Source organism: Poromitra crassiceps (assembly GCF_964638095.1).
Source record: "Poromitra crassiceps genome assembly, chromosome: 3".
NCBI lineage: Eukaryota > Metazoa > Chordata > Actinopteri > Beryciformes > Melamphaidae > Poromitra > Poromitra crassiceps.
Window position 1 is genome coordinate 16,965,315 of NC_139625.1, and position 26,036 is coordinate 16,991,350.

The window sequence follows — 26,036 nt, forward strand, 5'->3', positions numbered from 1 at the left end:
AGAAGCCTGAAAGCAAGCGAGCGGAGGCGGGCCGAGGTGCGGTCTGTAATTCGACGCACACACACACACACACAAGCGAGCGGAGGCGGGCCGAGGTGCGGACTGTAATTCGACACACACACACACACACACACACACACACACACACACACACACACCGAGTGAGAGTGAGAGAGAGAGAGATAGAGAGAGGGGGACTGACGGAGGGCCCCTCCACTCGCTCTTTCCCCTCCCTCCCTCCCGGAGCGAGTGAGAGAGACGAGAAAGAGAGAGATAGAGAGCGTGTCACCGCGCAGACAGGTACAAAACACACACACACACACACACACACACCGAGTGAGAGAGAGAGAGAGAGATAGAAAGAGAGTGTCACGCAGACAGGCAGCAGCAGCAGAGTGGAGCTGACAGCTTGTTATCTGCATGCAGTAACCTGGCGACACCCGACCCAAAACTCACTGACAACGACTTACTACAGGCAGCTACTGACTAAATGACTAACTATATACTAAAAACTAACTAGTGATTAACCTACCAACTGGCTGACTGATTGACTTTGACTAGCGTACGTACCTGACCTGACTATCTGTCCTGAAATGCGACTGATTTGACCACGGAATTGACGACAGTGGGAGGGGAGAGGGAGACACGCACGCGGGAGCCACTCCCCACTGTGACGTAGCAGACTTTGTCTTAACAGAATAAAAGCCTGTTATTTCCTTCTGAAAAAGGAAGGTGTTTTTCTCCTCTCTTTTTTTCAAACTTTTTTTTTTTTTTTTTTAATGCTGCATTAACTTTTCAAATGGACATAGGGACAAGGTTAAGTATACATTTAGCAAAGGAATTACCCTGCTCCATGCTCTTTAAGCAATAAGCCCAAAGAGGATGTGGGTTAAAGTGATTTTAGAACAAGGTACTGTATACTAAACTTAAGCAATAAGCCCAAAGAGGATGTGGGTTAAAGTGATTTTAGGTGTGATTTAGGCACTCCACTGCCTCACGGGGCTTATTTGCCTTTATAAAATGGTTACTACATACTGTATACCTGGCAAGCTTTCATAAAATAAACACAGCAACAAAAAGTGCAATCATTTATTGATAACAAATCATCGTTCATCCGCCCAGCAGTTCTTCAGCTACATTTAGCAGAATGGTTGCCAGGCAACACATAGATGCTGTTTGGCGCAGTAAAACCAAAGAGTATAGAAGGCAAGAGACAAAACTCTGGTGCTTGAAAACGCCTCCTTTAAACTCCTCTTTAATGTCTCAAAACGTACTTCTCTGCCTGGGAAGAACACGGGCCATTTCGGTAAATGTACTTTTTGTACGGCACGTTTTACTGGCGTTATTACTGTAGTCTCCTTCAGGGCAAAATAGCGGAGGTGTAGCTGTGCTGTGCTGCTGCGCGCTGATGTTGCAATGGAATGACCTATTAGCTTTCAGTTCTTGACAATGTAAGTTCTTTGGTAATACTGTGATGTGGTCACGGGTGTGTGTGTTTATAGAGTATTTTACAACAGCTTCCAATGCGGCTCAACCAATCACAATCAAGGACCGGAACTATCCATTTTATATGTAAATGCAGATAACACACATGTGCACGGTTGAGTATGACATTGGCTGTCCATGCAAAATAAAAGATCAATATACCTTTCTCACCCCTAAATGGAGACATGTTAAGGAACAGACCCCAGCCTTTATGATGTCACTGTTTGATGATGTCACTGTGTGCCCTCTTCAGGGACCCTGCATGTAGGAGATGAGATCCGAGAGATTAACGGCATCAGCGTTGCCAATCAGACGGTAGAACAGCTCCAGAAGATGCTGGTACGTCTTCCAATCATGCTTTCTTTCCCCTCTCTCCTCTTTAAATCTTAGTTAGTTGCTGTCATTGGACCTTACTAGTCCTCATGTGCATTTTTCTGTCCCCACAGAGGGAAATGAGGGGTAGCATCACCTTTAAGATTGTACCCAGTTACCGGTCCCAGTCCATGTCTTGTGAGGTAAGGGATCACACAGGTGCACACCCACACGTGCACACCCGTGCTTGCTTGTCGGGTGTTTGCAAGCGCTACAAAGACGCTACAAAAAAAAATCCCCTAAGGGACAATAAAGCATTGTATTGTACATGGGGGGGAAACTGTTGTTCATCTGTTCATTATGCGTGTTTTGTGTAAGCTGTGCGTGTTTTCTGTTGCAGAAAGAGTCACCAGACTTGTCCCGACAGTCGCCTGCAAACGGTCATGCTAGCATCACCAGCTCCATCCTGGTAAGTGTCCCTTTGTCTCTCGCTCGCTCTCTCACTCTCACGCACTGCAAGGGACATGGACATAGTACTAGAGGCTTGGGTGGGTCACTTCGAAAATGACCCTTCCTCGTCATTTTAGATTATTGTTTTACAGCGTGGTGAGTACACGAGCCATAACTTGTACATATGAGTGTCTTGGCACTGTTGAAATGTGTATTTTTGATGACTGAACTGTGTACCATCCACTACCATTCAGCTTACGTTATACTGCACACACAGACGAAAGACTATTCAGCTGCTCAGCTGACTAGCTGGAGGGGTGTACCGCACTTTATACTGCACGCATAGAGGAGAGAAAGACCATTGAGCTGCTCAGCTGACTAGCAGGAGGGGTGCACCACACGTTATACTGCACGCACAGAGGAGAGAAAGACCATTCAGCTGCTCAGCTGACTAGCAGCCAGGAGGGGTGCAGCACATGTTATACTGCACGCACAGAGGAGAGAAAGACCATTCAGCTGCTCAGCTGACTAGCAGGAAGGGTGCAGCGCATGTTATACTGCACACACAGAGGAGAGAAAGACCATTCAGCTGCTCAACTGACTAGCAGGAGGGGTGCAGCGCATGTTATACTGCACGCACAGAGGAGAGAAAGACCATTCAGCTGCTCAGCTGACTAGCAGGAAGGGTGCAGCGCATGTTATACTGCACACACAGAGGAGAGAAAGACCATTCAGCTGCTCAGCTGACTAGCAGGAGGGGTGCACCGCACGTTATACTGCACGCACAGAGGAGAGAAAGACCATTCAGCTGCTCAGCTGACTAGCAGGAGGGGTGCACCGCACGTTATACTGCACACACAGAGGAGAGAAAGACCATTCAGCTGCTCAGCTGACTAGCAGCCAGGAGGGGTGCAGTGCATGTTATACTGCACGCACAGAGGAGGGAAAGACCATTCAGCTGCTCAGCTGACTAGCAGGAGGGGTGCAGTGCATGTTATACTGCATGCACAGAAGAGAGAAAGGCATCTGCATTCTCGTCGTACTATCGGGAATATGGCAAATAGGCGACTCTCCCAAAATGTTAGCATGTTCCTTTAACATATCATTCCTCTTTTTTCTGTCTTTCTTCACTGGCAACTATCAAAATAATCGTTAACATTTTCCGTCAACTGTGACAGTGTTTATAGTACTAGTAATTCCTGTGCACAGACTCTGGAAAATAAACAAAACGTTGTTGTGTCATCCCATCTAGGATCTGCCATCGACTATTCAGCCTAAAGGCCGCCAGGTGAGACCCCTCCTCCCCCTTACACCACAACCCCACTCTTCTAGTCAGATCGCCTGCCCCTCCCCCCCGCCTCACACACCGCTTCTGCTATGACAAAACTAACACACACCACAAGCAGAGAGCGCGTGCGAGAGACGAGACTGAATGTACGCGTGTCGAGATGTGCACGTATGCACTAATATGTCACTAATATGTGACCCTTTCCCCTCCCACTACATAAATGCTGTTTACAGCAAATATTGATCTCCAATGTCGGCCCTTAGCTCTACTAAAAGGCTTGACATACTTCCGTGGCGCACCCCTCGCCGAATGCGCCGAGGGCTGCGCCGTGGTCGGCGAGCCTGCCAGCGCAGCCTGCGTGCAGCTCCTCGAAAATGTGACTCGACGCGAACAGCGCGAGTACAATATAATATAGATATGAGGTAACAGGAGAGAGTGAAAGCTATTACCAAAGTATATGCAGTACATTCTCTCCTTGGGCTAACTTGTAGTCATTGAAATCCTAGTGAAATCACACAATTTCTATTACTCATTTTGCTGGGGACTCCCCCGCGACTCCTCGTCGAGCTGACGTTTGAGTATACAGGACCAGCTGTCACTGGCAAGGCTCCAAGTGGAGGCGGACGCAGAAGTATGTTTCAGCCTAAAGCCTGATCTGCTGGGGGCCTTGTGCATTGGTCAGGGTTCCTACACAGTTCTGATGTATGGGAAATGCATTATTAGATCATTTCCTGGAAAAACTCTTTCAATGTGACTTCACATCTTTTTTTGTACATTGTTATCAGGACACCAGACATTCTCACCCTTTTAACAGCTACATATAAAAACTATGGTTGATTCAACACATAAAGAACCTCCATTCCCGTCGTTTGTGTGAGCATTGAATCTCGGCACACAGCAGCACTATAACACTATAATAAATAAGTATATTTGAGATGGAAAACATTTGGGAACCCTGATGTGTGTGTCCTGGTCATCATAACCTCCTTCATGTATCTCTCTTCACATCACATTTGTTGATACTCAGTCTTTCCTACTGCATGATGCCTGTCTCTCTCTCTCTCTCACACACACACACACACACACACACACACACACACACACACACACACACACACAGTTCTAAAGCAGTAAATACTCACACAAGTTCTCTAATTTATTAAACATCAGACATCTAACTGTCCGTCCCTCATCACACCTCCTTAGTTGATTCCCCCGAACGTTTTCTACTGCATGATACATGTGTAAGTGTGTGTGTGTGATGCTCTCAACCCCCTAGATCTCCAGATCTGCGATCAAGGACAAATTGTCCATCAAGGTAAGACGTCTCCAAGTGGAACCCCTCGTAGCAGTAGATCTCAACTCCTCCCACCCTCATGGCAAAATCCGGTTGCTCCTCATAGTGGTGTCTAGATCCCATGCTAGCTAGCAAAGCACGGTCTCCATAGCTGGTTCCTGAATGGATCTGAAGAAAGGGGGACAAAAAAAAAGTGAATGGACGTTTTTGCGTATTAGCTGTCTGCAAAATGGACGCTGCCGCCGCCGCCAGTGAAATGGTAAAGCGCTTTGTTGGATCACTTCCGTGTCGCTGTGTTCATTTCTCTTGGTGTCTACGTTCTCCTCGCTTGCTTCGGCTCATGTGCTCTCTCTTGATTTTCACTTTTCTTTCTTTTGATCTTTCAATGACAAGTGTGAGTGCCGCCATGTTGGCTCGCTATTCAGCAGCCAGTTGAACTCTGACCTCCTTTCATATGGGCAGCTTGGCCAATCATATTCTCTCTCCCACATGTTCTCCCCTGCTCACAATCCCCATTCCCTGCCCAATTATAGAACGGCGCCATAACAGATTTCGTCTGGCCTTTTCTGACCCCCGCCCCCCCCCTCCCCTCCCTTCCCTTCCAGATTTATGTGCGTGCTCAGTTTGAGTACGACCCGGCGAAAGACGACCTCATCCCGTGCAAGGAGGCGGGCATTCGCTTCCGGGTGGGCGACATCATTCAGATCATCTCCAAGGACGACCACAACTGGTGGCAGGGCAAGCTGGAGAACACCAAGAACGGCACCGCAGGCCTTATCCCCTCCCCAGAGTTGCAGGAGTGGTGAGTAAGACTAGCTCAAAGAGCTTTGCACCTGAACAAGTTGCAATGTTGATGCAGCACATGGACATTATGTTAAGCCTCCAGTCATTCAGTTTTTACTTGTAAGTCAATTCTTCTCCTAAGCAATACTCTCTTAATAATCGACTTTCTGGTGGCAAGCAACATTAGCGTGTTGTTAGCGTGTTTAACCGTAAGTACTGGCAAGGTATCATCTCTCAGACTGGGTCAGGAGGACCCACAAGTGGGTCGCAGGAGATTTTATTTGGGTCGCCAAATAAATGTGCAGAATTTCTTCCATAGTCTTTTATTTAAAATGTGTTTACTGAGAGGAAATCAAAACAATGACGCAGCCTGTTCACTCCGCCTAAATGTATTTCATTTGTCTCATTTATAAAGTATTTGACGTGTTTTCAATGCACGTGCATCAAACAAAGTTATGATTTACCAAACTTATATCTCTTCGAAATGGCTGGTTTACCTATTCAAGATACTATAAGGTGACGTGGAACTGGCAGTAAAAATGGTCAGGAATGTTCATTTATGAACAAATTCGCTCTTTTCACGGTTTATAAATAAGGCCTCTTGTGAATTGGGTCGTGATGGTTTGTCATCTTTAAAAAGTGGCTCCCCAGGGGAAAAAGTTTAGGAACCAGTGTCTAAGAGCCTTTCTGATTTAATTGTCATTGCACTGTGAAATTATGATAAACTAGGCCTAGGAGATTCCTAGGCTCGCCCGCTGCATGGCCTCGCCTGTCCTGCAGCTCGCATTCGCAGCTCGGTCACTATGCGGCCTTTCCCGCAGCTCGGCTGCTGTGTGGCCTTGCCTGCCCTATTGGCATGCACACAATGTCTCCCAGTCTCTCTCCCCCTTTCTGTCTCTCCCCCCTCCCCTCTTTCTCCCTCCCTCTCCTCTCTCTCTCTCCCTCAGTCTCTCTCGTGAGCCTCCTCAGTCTCTTGTGAGCCTCTGACTGATGACATCACTGATGACGACATCACTGTGAATTTATTACATCACTGATATCATCACTGAACTATTCACCTTATTCACCACGCCCACTTTTTCTCTCTTCCGCGTTACACGCAATTGTATTTGTTCTTCCGGGTTCAGCGCTAGTTGGCGGCTAATTTCAAAACAAAACGTCACTATAATAATGAATGAAGTTTGGCAACATTCAGAATTAAGCTACACTGCGGCCAACTTCAGTGACATGTTCATAGCGTTACTGCTGCGAGGAGCCGATGGCTGTACCCGGTCGGCATTTAACGTTAGTTACAAAAGCACGTTGACAGTGTTTTCTCACTGCCAGTAGCCTACAGTAGGGTTTGACAGATAGCTAGTCCGACCAGTCAGCACAGCCAGCACTCCCAGTCCTCGCTGCTCGTTAAATATTTCCAAATAGCCGTTATTCTGATAAACTAGTCACACATATGTTACGTTCTCACCCGAAAAATATTAAAACTTTAAAACAGTTTGTTTTTTGCTTGAAAACAGCTTTTTGGAAAGTCTAAAAATGACTACGGTAGGCGTAATCTACTTCTGTGTCTAAAACTGGAAAGACGATTACAAAATGACGTCATGCAGAAGCGTCCTTGTATGGGCAAAGAATAAGGTGAATAGCCTTGTGTGTGAGTGAATTTATGACATCAGTGATGATGTCATCAGTGGGACAGACAGACAGACAGACAGAGCCCTAGCTCCCTTTTATATACTGATGATGATGATGATTATGTAGCGCTATAGAAATGTGCACTATTGATATCATCAAAGAATTAGTGCATACCGTATATAACTTTCTAAGTATGTAACCATATTATGCATTTACACCTTTAAATGCAGTGTAGTGGCTCTACAGTATGTGAAGTAAGCTTGTCACACAAACCGTATAAAAAAAAGTCGTGCGGAACTACAGATGGAATATCTTTGGAGGAAAATAGTCCGAAGCCTCAGAAAGCACCATGAAGTAGTCTTTCCTCTCGTCAATTTGAGTCAGCAGCTAAATGAAAGTGAATCAATGCAGCTGTTAAATGGATGCAGGAGGGAGCTGGGAAATTGAGTTAAAGCAAAGATTAGATTTGGCAAAGCTCTGAAGTGAGCTTCATTCAACAAGGTGCATGATGGATGGGCTGAATAGCCCGAAAGAAGACTACGCAGGAGCAGACGCAGACATTAGCAGTGTTTGGAATGATTCACTCATTCACTGACTCACTATTCCCCATATAGTGTTTATCATATAGTGAACTATATGGGGAACGTTCAAACGAGTTTCTGACGCTACCTCATACTTCTTCTCCTTTGGTAAACATGGCTGCATTGGGAGAAAATGTAGGGTACATTCACTGTTCACTAGAAATTGCAGTGCATTGTGGCCGTGGGTATTTTATAGTAGACTATAGTGAATCAAATTAACAATTGAGAATTCGGCCACTAGTTTAAAGAAAAGGGAGAGAAAAAAGGCGAACACACTATAGTTCACTACTTCTGCAATAGCGAGCGGTTTCGAACAGGACTATAGTCACACACACACACACACACACAAGCACAAAGCAGGCCGGTACATGTGGGTGTGCGTGTGTCCTTTGCAGGCGTGTGGCGTGTATCGCTATGGAGAAGACCAAACAGGAACAACAGGCCAGCTGCACCTGGTTTGGCAAGAAGAAGAAGCAGTACAAAGACAAGTACCTGGCAAAGCACAACGCAGGTATCTCCACACAGCACAGCGAGACAAAGCTGTAACACACGCGTGTGTGCACACGCGCACACACACACACACACACACACACACGCATGCCTTTCCATGTATATGTACGATATGTAATGAACAAAGAAAGCTGTTGCACGTCCCTTCAATTCTTTGAAGGAATGTGTGGATCCATAGGCCCTTTTCACAGCAACTGTTTGAGGTGGTAAAGCAGGTGTAACCAATAACATTAATGAGGCCCCTGGCACTGGAACATCTAAATGGAATGGAACCATCATTAATGGTATTGGTTACATTTGCTTTAGTTCCTGCTTTACCACCTCAAAACGGTTTCTGTGAAATACTCCCAAATCTTTGATAATGATACTGACGTCACTATTTTTTGATACAATTTGTCCTTTGGTCAAGCTTGGTTCAATAAAGCAGACTCAGAGCTGCAACGATTCAATTGATCGATTATCGTTTAGACTAAGAAAATATCTGGAGGCATGTCCTTCCTCCGGGGGGCAGCCAGGAGCACTGGGCAGCTTTCAGTGTACAGCGCCCGGGGGCCAACTTCAGTTCTTTGTCGTCGCTGGTCAGGCGACAATCTTCTGCATGTTTTTAGGGGGGGTCCATACCGATGTTGTATGGAGGAACCCCAGAGGAGCACGGGGAGAGCATGCAAACTCCACACAGAAAGGCCCTTTTGACAAGATAGCCCACCTGGGCAGTAGGCACTGAAGACATGGGGGGACACACACAGCGTCCCAGGCGGGAATCGATCCCAGGACCTTCTAGCTGTGAGGCGACAGTGCTACCACTGCGCCACCGTGCCCCCGTAGTAATGTAGCCACTCGCTGCGAGCAGGGTTGGAACCTGCACAGGAAGTCCCACGCCTTAACCACTGGGCCATCGCAGCTCCCTTGCAAAGTAAGCTTGCTCAGGTCTGTCACCACAAATCCACTCTGCAAATTACACTTGAGTACACAAGCAGCAGAGCTAGCACAGTATGACATTCTCTGGGGCTTTGCTACTCGTTTTCTAAGCTGCCCACAATTGGATTGGGAACATAAGCTAATTTGCTAACGTTTCTATATTTCCAACAGGCTTATAGCATTTTGCTGTACCATTTTTGAGTGACGAGGTTGGAAGGGGATCGACAATCATATCGGTATCGGCCGATGTTTGTCTTTTTTTTATATATATAATATATCGGCCCAACAAAAACCGCGCCTGCCTACCTGAACTCCCTCATTCAGGTCTACACCCCCCTCCTGCCTACCTGAACTCCCTCATTCAGGTCTACACCCCCTCCTGCCTACCTGAACTCCCTCATTCAGGTCTACACCCCCTCCTGCCTACCTGAACTCCCTCATTCAGGTCTGCACCCCCCTCCTGCCTACCTGAACTCCCTCATTCAGGTCTACACCCCCTCCTGCCTACCTGAACTCCCTCATTCAGGTCTACACCCCCTCCTGCCTACCTGAACTCCCTCATTCAGGTCTACACCCCCTCCTGCCTACCTGAACTCCCTCATTCAGGTCTACACCCCCCTCCTGCCTACCTGAACTCCCTCATTCAGGTCTACACCCCCCTCCTGCCTACCTGAACTCTCTCATTCAGGTCTACACCCCCTCCTGCCTACCTGAACTCCCTCAATACGCTCATCCTGGCACTTCCACCACTAAAGGGACCTAAGTCACTAGCTAGAGTAGACTCTTCTCCTCTGTAGTTCCCCGGTGGTGGAACAACTTCCCAAACTCCATCCGATCTGCTGAGTCTCTCTCTCTATCTTTAAGAAGAGACTCAAGACCCTGCAGCTCTTTAAAGAACACCTTCACACTTGATGGGCATGAATGATGAAAAGGATTGTTGGAAAAGGGATAATAGATGTGCATGAATATTAATTGCATGAACGATGATGAATGAGGGACATGAATGATATTTAAAAATAAATCCTATCTCCTCTGTGCACTGCCTGGTGGCACCTAGGTCCATTCAGACTCAAGCTTGGCCTCATGGCACTTACTCATGTTGTTGTCTTCTGACTAGATCATTGCTTGTGTTGTATGAAGCTCAGTGCGTCACGTTGGATAAAAGAATCTGCTAAGTGAAATTGTAACATTGTAATTGTAACATGTTAATATCGTACCGGTCCAAATTTTCATATTGAGAGGAAACAATGGAGTTAATTTATTATTTGTGGGCGTTTCCAAATGTTTTCGGGGAAAAAGAAGTCGACCTATTGCCCTACTGCTATTTGGTGCGCCGCTTGCTTTTTCAAATTCCCAGTGTGTTTTTCAGTATGTACAAAATGTTATTATCATAGAAACTTGTTTTTATACAGATCATATTGACATTAAAATATGGCTATCGGCCAACATTTTGTTATCTGGGCATCCTAGTGTAAACGCTGCATGTTTGTGCTCTGTTTTCCCTCCCAAAGGCAACGTCTCTAACTGGTGTCTCACTTTTGCCTCAATGTTCAACGACTAACAGTCCTGTACTTAACAACTTTTGACGTTAACCGGTTTGTCTTTCATTTTTTTTGTTCAATTTGTCTTCTGTTATGGTGTCTTTATTAACCCCTCCCTTCCCTCCCTCTGTCCATATTTCATGCCGTCTCTTACCCAAATGACTTGGCTGCATGTAAGTAACTCTGGACACGTGGCGTCCAGCTCCTCTCTGTTTCTCCTTCCTACTCCTCCTCTTCCTGATGTCTCCTTGACTTTTGAATGACGGCTGCATTGTTAACACTGCTTTGAGCTCCTGTGTCCGCTCTGCCTGGCAATGTGATTCAAATCGGCCAGATGCTAGTCAGCTTAGCATTGCTTAGTTGTGTTTCTCATCCGACCAAGGTTACTGCAAACAAGCAGGAGTGTATGCTTTCTTAAGGCGTTTGACCTTGATCAGGTTTGCTTGGTGCTTATTTGAGCGAGCGTTTGGTGGCACATTATGGCATCATTTGAATAATTTAGTTCTAAAGATTAAATCTGATTCAGGATCCCAGGCTTGATGTAAGCCAGAGGGAGAAGAACATGGTGCTGATGTTAATCTGACTAGCAGTGGCATTGTTGGTGTCCCCTCTGATTCTTTATTTGGCTTGAATTTCATTATTGAGATGTTTGTTTTCACAAAATTGTGGAATGTGTTACTGATAATGACGATGGTCACCTTTGAAGCATATTCCATGTACACACATATTGGAGTACTTGGTATCAGTCACACACTTGTGCAACATCTAAAGCCACTCCAGTCTTCTCATCCAACAAGCCTACACAGATTATTTCCATACATCATGGTTGATTTCATTGTACACACGCGAGCCCATAGTGCCCTCCTCATGCACTCACTTAAATCCTATGGAGGTTACCAACCTCACAGCTAATGCTGTCATTTCACCTCTGCTCTCCAGTCTTTGACCAACTAGACCTGGTGACATATGAGGAAGTGGTCAAGCTTCCCGCTTTCAAGAGGAAAACACTGGTTTTGCTGGGTAGGTAAAGCCGGGCCAAAACTGTCTTCTTTTGTCTTATTTGAGTTGTGTTACTGTTTGTGGCTGAATTGTTCAATTTTGATTTGATTTCACTTCATGTTTTTCTGTTTCTCATAAATACAAAAAAACACATTTAAAACAGACACAGTACAACAAAAAGTGCTTCAACATGTATGACATCAGATGGGAGTACATACATTACAAGAGAGGGGAAAACAAAGACAAAGTGGCTGCAGTGTCTCAGAGTATCATAGTCCCTACCTAGACTCATTTAGCAGCTTGCCTCAGAGTATAGTCCCCTACCTAGACTGATTTAGCAGCTTGCCTCAGAGTATAGTCCCTACCTAGACTGATTTAGCAGCTTGCCTCAGAGTATAGTCCCTACCTAGTCTCAGAGTATAGTCCCTACCTAGACTGATTTAGCAGCTTGCCTCAGAGTATAGTCCCTACCTAGTCTCAGAGTATAGTCCCTACCTAGACTGATTTAGCAGCTTGCCTCAGAGTATAGTCCCTACCTAGACTGATTTAGCAGCTTGCCTCAGAGTATAGTCCCTACCTAGACTGATTTAGCCGCTTGCCTCAGAGTATAGTCCCTACCTAGACTGATTTAGCAGCTTGCCTCAGAGTATAGTCCCTACCTAGACTGATTTAGCAGCTTGCCTCAGAGTATAGTCCCTACCTAGACTGATTTAGCAGCTTGCCTCAGAGTATAGTCCCTACCTAGACTCAGAATATAGTCCCTACCTAGACTGATTTAGCAGCTTGACAGACTGGGGAACAAAAGAGTTTCTCAGTCTGTTCAGCCGAGCCTGTGGGACTCTAAATCTTCTGTTTGATGGCAGAAGCTGATATTCTTCAAATAGGATATGAGCTGGGTCAGATGTAATATTGCCTGCCAAAGACTACATTCTTTTAGTGTGCGGCGCTTGAAAATTTGGCTCAAGCATGTGACCCACGATTTCTGAGCAAATACGTATTAACTTACCTAGTCGAGTTTTGAGCTGAACAGAAAGACAACTATACCATGCACTAATTCATCGCCCGGAGTTAGTGACCCAAAATGTCAACATCTAGTGTGTATCTTTGTCATGCCCGTCATGATATTGAGTTGTAACTACTTCTGTCGACTGGGTGTAAAATATTAGAATAAACAGCTTTCTAATTGGAACATGCATAACAGACGGTAGGCATCTCTGTCAGTGTGTATTGTTGAATTGTCCAACCTGTCGTTTTACTGAATTACCTTCTGCTGTCTCACCTCCATCCTAGGTGCACATGGAGTTGGCAGGAGGCACATCAAGAACACGCTCATTACCAAACATGCAGACCGCTTCGCCTACCCCATCCCTCGTAAGTTCACACACACACACACACACACGTTCACACACACTCTCACACACACTCACACACACACACACACGTTCACTCACACACTCACACACACACGTTCACTCACACTCTCACACACACTCACACTCACACACAACTATGCAAGATCGTTTGATTCACTACCCATTGTCCAAATCAAGGGCTCATCCTCTAACACAAAGGCAGCACTCAGTGAGCACGTTTACACGGACCATAGTAATCGGCTTGAAATAGGTTTAAAAGCCCAAACAGATTAAAAATGCTCCATATAAACACCTCAATCGGCTCATGCCCAAACCGATTGAAATTTCAGGCGGTTGCAGAGGGGCAGTTTAAACCTTTTCACAAACCGATCAAAAGGAAAATGTTATCATGTAAACGATGAAACTGAATTAAATGGTAAATGGGGAGCGGGGATCGAACCGCCAACCCTTGCGTCATTGGCCGACCCGCTCTACCTCCTGAGCTAAAGCCGCCCCAGCCAAATTACTCTGGCTGCGTTCTTTCTGCGTGTGCCCATGATGCCCTCCGTCTTGATGCAAAGGGGACTCCTGCCTCCTTTTCACTGTGAGAAAATGTAGCCTACTTGAAGACGTGTGTGAGAAGTAGGCCTATGTGAGAAGTGTCGATAGACCCTTTTCATGGGGGCCATTTTGTGTCGAAAAGGCAGGTTAAACACAGGTGCAAGCAAAACACTAATGAGGGTTTCCGACTTCCGTGATTGGAAGTTGGAAACCCTCATTAGTGTTTTGCTTGCACCTGTGTTTACCCTGCCTTTTCGACACAAAATGGCCCCCATGAAAAGGGTCAATTGCTTGAGTCTCACGGTCAATGCGAGAGTTTGAACTTTGCAGACCTGTCAAGTTGTATTCATCACCTTTGCACAGCTGTTCAATGAAATCAGCGCATGCTCTGGACGCATGTAAACACCAGATCGTATTAAATCACATCACATGTAAACAGTTGACCCGAAATCTTCAAAGTGATTGATTTCAATCAGATTTGAGGAAAAAGTGTGCATGTAAATGCAGCTACTGACATCAGTGGCAGTTTCTTCCTTACGCTGTTTTTTTTTTTCGGTCCTTTCATCTCTCGTCCCTCTCTATTGCTCCATCCGTCTGTCCAGACACGACTCGAACTCCTAAAAAGGACGAGGAGAACGGGAAGAACTACTACTTTGTGTCACACGACCAGATGATGCAGGACATCAGCAACAACGACTACCTGGAGTACGGCAGCCATGAGGACGCCATGTACGGGACCAGGCTGGAGACTATCAGGCAAATCCACGCCCAGGGAATGATCTCCATCCTGGACGTGGAGCCACAGGTAAAGAGGGGTGTTTCAGGCTTTTGACTGACACTGATCGTCTCCTCCAAGGCATCCAACGATGATCATATGGAATTAGGAAGCCTGACTGCAAATTTCAATACAATCTCACTATTATAATAAGGCGAAGGTTGGCACGGCCCACTATTGCTCAACAGTTGAGCGGGCGAGGCCACGCAGCAGCAGCCAAGCTGTGTCTGCCCTCGAGGGAAAACCAACGAGGCACGGTAGGTGGAAATGAGCGCTGCCAGTTGAGCGGGCGACAGCAAGGGATGCTAGAAAGTCGCAGTGTTGGGGGTAACTCATTACAAAAGTAACATATTACATGTAATATATTACTTTTAGCAGTAACTCAGTAATATAACTTATTACTTATAGGATTTCAGTAATATTATACCAGTTACTTTGTCTAGTAACTCAAGTTACAAATTGAGTTACATTTTATTAAATCAAAGCACATATTTAGAAAAGATACAATCATTTCCTAATCAAACTGTGTGTTTTTATGCAAATAAGCACTATAGATGACAATAACAAAGGAAAATAATAACATTTAGAATTTTGGGTTGTTTACACTGACTTCAAGGCGGTTGAAATTGTTTTTCGGGATGGTTCCGTGGCGGTGATGTAATTCTGCTGCTGCTGTTGTTTTGGTAAAAGTAATGCAAAAGTAGTGTAATAAGTAACGAGTTACTCTAAACAGAAAGTAATATTGTAAAGTAACTTATTACTTCGAAATGAAAGTAACTAGTAATATGTAGTATATTACATTTTGAAAGTAACTTGCCCAACACTGAAGGCATGCACGAGATTTCTAGTTTCCATAATATCGCAAACAAGTTTCAAACACATTCGCTTGAGGAGGAAAATAAATTATGATGTGCACATGGAGTGCCATTGGAAACACTTTTGCCTGGATAAATAAGCACAGCTTTTTTCATTCCATTTCAAATGTTTGCTTAGAAAATTGCAGGGCAGCTACATGGAAACATGCAGAATACAGAACTAATGCAATACTCAAATCAATTTTGTCTTTCTCATCAGGCACTAAAGATCCTCAGGACAGCTGAGTTTGCTCCCTATGTCGTCTTCATCGCAGCACCCAACATTACATCAGGGATGAACGAGGTAGAGGTACGTACCTGCATACTTACTCTGTTTCTCTCCGGGACAAGTTAGTTGTTCGCCTTTTTCTTTTCATTCACACTCACTCACTAACTCGCACTCATACTTGTTTCTGTACTTATTTTCCTTCGCCTTTGCTTAATGTATCTCACTGCATGTGTCTTGTGTGCTTTAAGCATGTTTGTATTTTCTTTGGCATGCCTTTTTTCATTTGCACTCAAGGTCCCAAAGTGGTGCAGGAAACTGCCTGTAAGTACTGGATTTTTTTTTTGTTAAGTTTGTCTTTTCCTATTGTAGATGTGTGGTCTCCATCCATCCTTCCTCTAATCCCTTAATAATCCTCGTAAATTTGCGTTTTCTCAGTGGTGCATTCTCATTTGGTGCATCTTCATTCACTGATGTATCCTCTGGCCCAATCCTAGCTCTTTATTCCCCTTCTCATCTTCTAAATGTTTGTGAATGGAAGCATGTAAATGGAGAACAGAACTGGACCCAGAATGGAACCTTGAGGCACGCCACACTTAACGAACATAGGGTCTAGCCATGCTAAAAGGCGAGTCATTAAGATCCCGCTGTCTTTTTCTCCCAAACTCCCCACAGGACGACTCCCTCCAGAGGCTCCAGAAGGAGTCGGAGACGCTGCAGCGGACCTACGCACACTACTTTGACCAGACCATCATCAACAACGAGATCGACGACACCATCCGCCTGCTGGAGGAGGCCGTGGACCTGGTGTGCACCACCGCGCAGTGGGTCCCCGTCTCCTGGGTCTACTAGCAGCTCACCCTGAACCATCCATCTCCAATCCAAACACACGGATACTAAACTCCGAGTCACACCCCACGCACCCGGCCGCCTCTCGAATATCTCTCTGAATCGACTCTCGAATCGCGTCTCTCTTTGCAGAATCGTGGATTTCTGTGGATAAACTGTTGTGGAAAAAAGAGGGTGATGAAGAAATAAATGACTGTGAGGCCTCATTACACAGACTTTGCCCCCAGCCTCAAAGGCATATCGTTGTGTGTGTATATATATACATATATATATATATATAAATGATAGAAAACTAAATGAATATGGTCCTGTCCTTATATAATTGAAGGGTGGGGAGTGAAGGGGCAGTGTGGTAGATACTGTATTTTGTACTTTTTTTTTGTAATTGATGGATGGGTGGTAATATTGGAAAGGCAATAGCGAGCATGAACATACAAGCAGTCTTATGTGGGTGCCTGTACATGTTGACCTTTTAAGGCATTACTTGTGGTACTGTGTCCCCTCCCTCTCCCCGATCCTCTCGTCCCATTGGCCCTCATGACGAACGGGCCGAACTTTCAAGCACATTAGAAGCTGCCACAGTGGCGACAAGTACCCCTGCCCCCCTAATCTCTACCCCGATTTTTGAATGAAGCGAAAAAAGCACAGGAAACTTGGCAGTGGCTCCCCCCTTCCCTCCCTTATTTATTTCATTGGCCCTTGCACCTGTCAATCAACTCGTTGAAGGAGCACACTAACCCCCCCCCAACACACACACACACACACTTTTCCATGTTGTTGCTGTAGCCTGTAGCTTCCCCTTCCCTTCCCATCCTCTCCTGGTCTTTGTTTACATCTCAGTTTGCACAAAATGGACAATTGAGAAAACTTACCGCATCTTTTCATCTCACTATTGTCATTCTCTCTCTCTCTCTTTCTCTTTGTCTTCCCCGCCTTCCTCTCCTCTGTTCATGAGATGCGTATGTTAATCAACGATCAGTGGACCTGGACTTTCCTTCTCGGTGCACGATCGGCAACGATGAAGCACCGACAGCCACCTAAAGCTAAACACGGCTCTCGAACCCGGGACGGGGGAAAAAAAGCCAGAGAGAAACTGAAAGGAGAAAAAACGGACTGCCTCAGCAGAGACTCGGGGACGAAGACAGTAACACCTATGCACACCCCGGCTTCTCTCAGGCAGACTTTCTTCCGGGAAGCCCCTCTCTCCCTTCTCCAAACTTGAATAGTGAGCCGTGTTTGTAATTAAAAAAAAAAAAAAGGTCTTCATTTGAATGGTTGTGTTGAAGGGGACGGCCTCATGGAGTACGAAAAATCCAATCCTAGAGCCACCATTTCAGAACTGTTAACTGTTGTCTTTGAAAATATAAATGAATAAAAAAATGAAGAGTATTATTGTTTTGAGGGAGAGAAAATTACTGCAGATTTTGTGTGTAAATGTTCCAATGGTGCGTACGTCATACGAGTGAATTACGAAGAGCCAGTGTATATTAACCCTTAAAAGAAGCTCAGTATGTGACATAAACTCTTCGCGCTTTACGAGAAGTGGCACAACGCTGCCCCACATGCAGTAGCTCATAAACACACAACGCTGCCCCACATGCAGTAGCTCATAAACACACAACGCTGCCCCACATGCAGTAGCTCATAAACACACAACGCTGCCCCACATGCAGTAGCTCATAAACAGGGCACATCTGTTGAAGGGTGTTTGGGGAAATTGTGACCAAGGATTTTCTTTTTCCTTTTCTTTTCTTTTCTTTTACTACTGTGCGATGTGGGTGCCGTGTCCTGCCGCTTCAAGCAAAGTGTTTTCATTTCAAGTCCTGTGTAAATTACCTCTGCAAATGACAAAAGCAGCTCTTCTGTATGAAATGTTGTTCTTTTTTGTTTTTTCATTTAAAAAAATATATATTTCCTTTTAAGTGTTGAAAGTAAACTGCCTTCGGACTCTGTCTTCCTCCTGATTTGGGACGTGTGTGTGTGGGACGTGTAAGCATTCATGCACATCATTTTATGCAAATAATTGTCATTTTAGGAGCCAAAATTCAAGCAGCATCCAAAATTCTGCATACAATCCCCCCCCCCCCCAAACAAACCACATTCTGATTGGATTTCATTCTGCAGCCCATCTCGAAACCAATGAACATTTTCCTATTGGAATTCTTAATGATCCCTTTTCGACGAGGGACGCTCCCTCAAATATTTCTATGTAAATCTACTCCATATTCAATGTCATCCTCATGGACACACAAGGAAAGCACAATGAAGCTCTACACAATCACATTCGCATTCATCTCATAAATATTACAACATTGCTTTGAATGTAACTTCAAAGGCTAAACCGACTTCACCCCGCATTTGAAACAAATGTTCTAGCGGTCAAACTCATTTTCTATCTCTCCATTTTTGTGCATTCATTGAGTATTGAGCGTCAAATTGGAGGCTAGAGAAGAAAAACAAAAATAATCCTAAATACATTATTCTGCCTGCCCTAAAAGCACAATACAATAATGAACACATGCCAGTTCACTCCAAGTTCAGCATAATGAATATGAAAGTGGCAGACTGAGATCCAGCCATCAAGGGCAGGTTAAGCAGCTGCCTGTATTGTTTGCATATACTAAGCGAAGGTCTGAAACTACAAATGGTATGCTTCACCGAAACATGTTGGTGTAACCCATTAAAACAGCAGAGGAGATTTTGAGTGTGCGACTTCTTTTCTTTATGCTACTTTGAATTTCCGTTAGTCTGCACCTCTTCAAACTTTTTGGGTGTGCTCCACTCTATATACTTTGGAAGATTCAATGCTTACATTTAAACCAGGTATCATAATAACCCAAATGTTATATGCAGGTATATTTAAGCAATATCACACGAGGGAGTGCTGTTGTTGGCTAATATCGGCACTGCTGTGATTCGGTCGTAGGCACGAGGCCGAAGATAATCACAGCAGTGCCGATATTAGACAACAGCACGACCTTGAGTGTGATATTGCTTTTATACAACAGTTCTATTAAACAAAGCTGATTCAAAAAATGACAAAAAGCTGAGAAAATATATGATTTCTCTATACCTCCGCCAACAAAAATAGTCCCCTCAGCTTTCTGCTTTGCCGAAAATGTAGCCTAATCAGCCTAATTAAACTGCAGGCTGTCTACTTTACTACTGTCAACTCTACAGCTGTGAAACGTTTTGTTGATTACAGCAGCTGTGAAGCGGAGTGATCTACACACAGCGAAGCGCCAGTGCGTTATGAAATATCGGCACTGGTAGGATCCCTCTTGTCCAATCAAATTGCTCGGCCGGAACTACCTGTTGTATAAAATGGCGTATACAGGGTTCCTATACGGGGTTCTCCTACAAGGCTCGAACCCACAAGTTCAATACTGCTGGGCAGTAATCCAACTATGTGAGCCACTGTGTCACACTTTGTTAGCACAGCTTTTCTTAGAGCTTCTCAGTCTTTCGGCTGGGTGTCCATTTTCATAATTCTAACTGACTGAAGCTCGAACCCTCAACCTCAAAACTGTCATGTAGCTGTGAACCACTGAGTCTCACAAGGTCAAGTCATTTCTCTTAGAGCTTTTCAGTCTTCACTTAAGAAGTTCTTCAAAGTCCAAGCTTTCACTGAGGCTCAACCCCAAAACCTCCCAATTGTGGCGTGGCCATAGGTATCATTTACAACGGGGACGTGTCCACACCAATTTTCAACACAAAGTGACACCCTTGTGTACTCAGATGTCAAATATGGTCTGACAGAGAATTCTGGAAATTTGACTCTGGAAAAGTATGGAATTTTGAAATGGAAAATGTGTAGGAAGTTTGGAACCCTGTATATTAGTATGCTGTAGTGTTATGGGGAGGTTCAACACATACCAGGCATCATAATATCCAAAACCATATGTTTAAGAAATTTACCACGAGAGGAAGGGGGTTGTGGCCACATTTACCACTGGTACAGGGTTGTGGCACGAGGCGAAGCCGAGTGCCATAAACCCTGTACCAGTGGTAAATGTGGCCACAACCCCCTTCCTCGAGTGGTAAATTTATTTTCTACAATAGCTACCACATAATATAAAAAATACACAATTGTAACATTCAATTCATTTATTTACAATCATTACTGGTTTCAGAATACATTTATCCTTCCGCCACAGAATATAGTTCCATTGACAGTCCCAGGTTCACTCCGTGACAACTCAAGCTCAGCCAGTTCTCTCTCCCCAATTTCACCATGTCGTTCTTTGTTCACTTCACCTTCATCTTCATCTAACCACTGCTCAAAACTCAATCCACCCAGTAAATCAAACGTACTACGAAATCGGACATTTCCTTGTTAGAGATTTGTAGACTGACAGGCTAACAGTGGGCGGAGTCAGCACAGGTGTTCTTCATTCATCAGGGAGCGGAGTGATACTGCGGTTGGAGCCGAACTGTAGATTGTTGGCCTATTTACCACTGTTGCTAGCCAATCAGAATCCAGTATTCACTCATGCTGTTGTAGAATAGTTGGTATACAAGTATGTTAATAATGAGAGAGTGTGAAAGAGGCCCCAGAAGAGAAATCAAAGATGCTGATTTCGGGGTGCTGAAATTTCACTGGACCAAGAAAGTGGACTGAAAATTCAACAAAATGTACCAAAGTTAAATCTTCCTTCTATTATTTTCCACGCAGCATTGTGCATATTGTGTGTATTCTCTGGCTCTGATGTGCTTTTAGAGAGGTTTTCTTCAAATTTCACAAAACAGCATAGAGGGGAGCTGTTCTGTCTGAATGCCTCATTTTCAGGCCCAAGGTTCCTCAAAGAGTAGCAGAAGAGGGGAAGGCCACAGAAGGTCTGGCCAGTAGTACTTCAGTGAGGTTTTCTGTTTCAGTTCAAGTTTGTCCTCTAGCTGAATATCTGGACAAGATGGTTGAAAAGTTCTCAGAAAATAATTGTTGAAGCAATGGCTCAATGGATGTTCTGGGTTAACTTAAGGGTCAAAGCAAAGTTTCCACTTCTGACATTTTGAAAACCAACAGCTCAAGTAAAGTTTAAAAAGTGGAAGGGTGGCTTGTAGAGTTAGAAGGCTGCATAAAAGTGTTTTTGTTTGTTTTTGTTTCAAGTGAATAGTGAAATGTTTTATGGTCACTCACGATTCAGTAGGTCGCTGGTTGGCTTGCTTCCAGCCTTAAAATTCATTATAAGGATTTTTCGAAATGTCCGTCATGGAGAAAATGAATGGGGAACTCTCTTCCGGGGCAAGAGATGTCACGTGACTATTCAGCTCTATTCTAACACTTTAAAGAGGACATGAAACATTTGATCATATGACTAGTTCACCTCAGACAAGACAGGACACATTTCAGCTTTTCGCCAAATAGGGCGCTGCTAGATGATGTCACTAGGTTTACTGTACAGTACAGTAGTAAGGATTTTGAATGTTTTGATGAATCAAAACAACCACAATCCAAGCCAGAAACACTGTATGCTGTGAACCTGTTAGAATTCAAAACCCTTACTACCAACTTAACTAGCCTGTACTCCACTACTGTACTCTACCGTACTGTACAAATTCCCTTTTCATAGGACATAAATATGGCAATAAAACAGTATGTCTGCATTTGGCCATTGTCAGGTGAAAACCTCTGAACTCCAGTTTTGCTGATTTTCGTATTTTACATGAATTGGAAGAATTACATGGCAAACTGGACGGCTTAAAGGGCCAGAAATTGTGTTCAGCCACAGCTATGCCATTTTACATGCGATCACGCTGAATCTTTCAGGAAGTGTAAAGAGCACCCCTGTGGGTTATCTAACTTAGCCGGACTTTTTAATGAGGTAAATGGGCAAAAATGGCTAATAGTGGCCCAAATGAGTCGACGCAGGTTACTTTACTTTACTTTATGTCATTTAGCAGACGCTTTTGTCCAAAGCGACTTACAATGCAATACAATACAGTGCAGTACAATATAAAATCAAAGAATACACATTATCAGCAACAATACAGACAAATATATCAAGCAATGAACAAGGTAAAAAACAAAAAACACTTATAAAAAGTATCACTTATAAAGACATAGCAAACAATAAGCACGGTAAACAATCGACAATTGAAAAGTAGCACTTAAGAAAGGTCTGATCCGGAAGGGCCAAAATAAAGTCCAAATAGGTGAGTCTTTAGTCTACGACGGAAAATAGGCAGTGTTTCAGCTGAACTGACGGAAAGGGGGAGCTCATTCCACCATTGTGGCGCCAAAGAGGAAAAAAGTCGGGATCTAGATGAGCGACCCCCAGGTCCGCAGATTGATGGAGGGGCTAGACGGACAGGACGGGTGGAGGTACGGAGAGAGCTATGCAATATTGGGGGTTAACCATGGACTGTAGATACATAGGGGCTGACCGGTGGAGTGCCCTGTAAGCCAGTACCAGAGATTTGAATCTGATGCGTGAAAGGATGGGAAGCCAATGGAGTTTATGGAGGAGGTTCACCACCATGGAGAGCTCCATTTGTTAGCTACTGATGGAAGACACCTGAGTGGAGGAGCACCGGTGAGCGAAGTTGGAATCAGCCAGGGAAGCGGACGCCCTCTGGGCAGAGAGATGAGAGGCTGCATGCCAACTCTGTGAGCGAGGCCTGACTAAATAGCCAGTGATTGTGTGCTCCAATGGGTCATCAGAATAAGAATGCAAAGTCTCTGTGAGTGAGTGTTTTGTATGAACTGTCCCTTTAATTCCTGAAAAGTTGGCACTTTTTGGAGATTTCCACCTGCTGGCAGTGACGGGCGGCGCGTCCCTGCGTCCGAGGCCACTGGCATCTGTCTGGTGAGCTGATGGCTGACGGATGTCTTACACAGGACACACACACACACACACATACACACACACACAGGCCTGATGGAATCACTCAGTGCCAAATGGAGCAGGACGTTTGCTGGCTCATCGCGGGGTCTCTTATTTTCCAGTGTGTACTCTGGCTCTCCAGCAGGGGGGAAATGGTCACCGGTTGGTTTCTATGTTAAATAATAAATTGCTTGCTGGCAGCTGAGAAAGCAGGAGAAGCTGTGATATGGGGACAAGTCACCAGCCACTGATGACACTGTCACCCCGGTACTGGCTGTTCTTTGATATATTGGATATTGGAGACTTTTTTTTTACTTTTTTTTTTTTTTTTGTAAGAGCTGCAGTACTGATACAGAGACTGAGAGCATGTGGTAGCTTAGCAGGATTTCTTTTAAAGACCCCCTGAAAAAAGAAAAAGACAAAATAAATTAGGGAAAACATGGATTGGATTGGATGTTTGAGCTTCACTGTGCAGAATGATGTCACAGTGCAGAGTTTGACACTAGACGACTGTCCACAGTGCTGTATAAAATACTCGAAAGCCATACTTGAGTAAAAGTAAAGATATCTTCCCAGAAAAAGACTTTGGTAAAACTCAAACTTATTTGAGTAAAAGTCTTAAAGTAGCTGATATTTTCTGTACTTAAGTACCAAAAGTAATTTTCTGATATTAAATGTACTTAAGTATTGAAAGTAAAAGTACTAGTAAATGCTGTTAAAAAAAGCAAGCAAAAGACATGCCTGCCTTGAGTGGAAGTCTATTTCTTCTTCTTGAGTTTTATAGCCGTTGGCAAACAACGTTATGTTGCATTACAGCCACCAACTGGAATGGCATGTGGATTGTGATTAACATAACTTGCAAACTAGGAGCACTGATTCGCCAAACCTGCTTGCTTGCAGGCTACCCAATTTCCTCTGATTTTACTTTGTAACTAAGATGCTTGGGGAAAATGTAGTGGAGTAAAAGTGTCTATTTTATTTGGGAAATGCAGTGGAGTAAAAGTGAAAGTTGACGGAAATAAATACTCAAGTATAGTGCAGATACAAAATACTTAAGTACTGTACTTAAGTATTAATACTTTGTTACATTACACCACTGGTAATCCACAATCGTCTGCTGCAAGTGGACAGTTTCTCTGTGCTCATTAAAAATCAAATTTTTAGGAGGCGGGCCTACGAGCATGATTTGTGACATCACAAATAGTTTGGAAGCCAATCCCGGTCCAATATCCTCAGAATGGACTTTACAGTAAAGTAGGGAGCATCTTATGTCCAGCAGGAAAACCTTTGAGATGAAATATATTTGCATGTTCATAGAAACCCTCAGACACAAATTATTATTCAAAGTAGGGTATTTATCTTAAAGCAGCTACGAGCAACTTTTTCGATTCTTATTAAACAGTATAAATTTTATATCAATGCATCACATCTTACCTCTAATAGTAGACGAGACCAACGCAGAGTAGTCTCGCTTGAAGCCCGAGTGAATCGGCCAGTGTTAGTCTGTCTGTGGCCAGGGAAGATCAGGAAGTGAAATGAAATGGTTTGCAGCAGCCACTTCGGCCATAACCACAAAATAACTTCCAAAAAACCTGTTAGAATATAACGAGAGATGTTCGCGAGAGTATGCGTGGCGTTCACATTGTTTATGCTATATGTTGCTAGGCAGCGCGAACGGGTGAAGGCAGGCAGCTGCGTTTCACTTCCGGGTTTCACTTCCGCGTTTATCCGGTCCGGCGGTAAGGAGAGAGAGAGAGAGAGCCCCCTGTTGACGCGAGTTTAGACAGACACAGACTTAATAATCATCTAAGGGAGCAATCTCCGATTCACACGGCTTTGGTCTCAGCTACTATTATAGGTAAGATGTGATGCATCAATATTGTAATTATACTGTTTAATAACAATCGAAAAAGTTGCTCGTAGCTGCTTTAAAACATGATTTTAAGGGGACTTTAAAAGTAAAGCAACGCTGTAAATAGTGTTTCAAGGGCTTCAAGTGCCTAAACTCAAAGGACCCACTTCCTTCGCACCCACATCATCACAGATACATTATCACCCACATCATCACAGATACATTATCACCCACATCATCACAGATACATTATCACCCACATCATCACAGATACATTATCACCCACATCATCACAGATACATTATCACCCACATCATCACAGATACATTATCGCCCACATCATCACAGACACATTATCGCCCACATCATCACAGATACATTATCACCCACATCATCACAGATACATTATCACCCACATCATCACAGATACATTATCACCCACATCATCACAGATACATTATCACCCACATCATCACAGATACATTATCACCCACATCATCACAGATACATTATCACCCACATCATCACAGATACATTATCACCCACATCATCACAGATACATTATCACCCACATCATCACAGATACATTATCACCCACATCATCACAGATACATTATCACCCACATCATCACAGATACATTATCACCCACATCATCACAGATACATTATCGCCCACATCATCACAGATACATTATCACCCACATCATCACAGATACATTATCACCCACATCATCACAGATACATTATCACCCACATCATCACAGACACATTATTTGGAGGGCACAGGATGAAGGAATTGAGTGTCCTTCAAAGAGGGCTCACTTCACAGCACGTTTGTCCCCAAGCAAACTTTTCTACAAAAGTTTCTTGACATTGAGGCCTGTTTTTATAATGAATGAAATACTTCTCACAGCAACCCTGAGAAATAAAGCATCTTTAGAAAAAAGTTAGAT

The 26,036-nt window shown here is 44.2% G+C and overlaps 1 protein-coding gene across 1 annotated transcript in view; it reads left to right on the top strand.

Annotated features, from left to right (window-relative positions):
• LOC310773976 (peripheral plasma membrane protein CASK-like) overlaps nt 1-18,264 on the top strand; it is a 100,646-nt gene extending 82,382 nt beyond the window's left edge. The window contains exons 16-26 of the mRNA XM_083634016.1: nt 1,739-1,824; nt 1,932-2,000; nt 2,198-2,266; nt 3,500-3,535; nt 5,438-5,634; nt 8,218-8,333; nt 11,731-11,811; nt 13,081-13,161; nt 14,306-14,508; nt 15,553-15,642; nt 16,234-18,264. Of these exons, the coding sequence (XP_083490142.1) occupies nt 1,739-1,824; nt 1,932-2,000; nt 2,198-2,266; nt 3,500-3,535; nt 5,438-5,634; nt 8,218-8,333; nt 11,731-11,811; nt 13,081-13,161; nt 14,306-14,508; nt 15,553-15,642; nt 16,234-16,410 (1,205 nt within the window). The 3' untranslated portion in view covers nt 16,411-18,264. The remainder of the gene's footprint in view (nt 1-1,738; nt 1,825-1,931; nt 2,001-2,197; nt 2,267-3,499; nt 3,536-5,437; nt 5,635-8,217; nt 8,334-11,730; nt 11,812-13,080; nt 13,162-14,305; nt 14,509-15,552; nt 15,643-16,233) is intronic.
• The last annotated feature ends 7,772 nt before the right edge of the window (nt 18,265-26,036 follow it).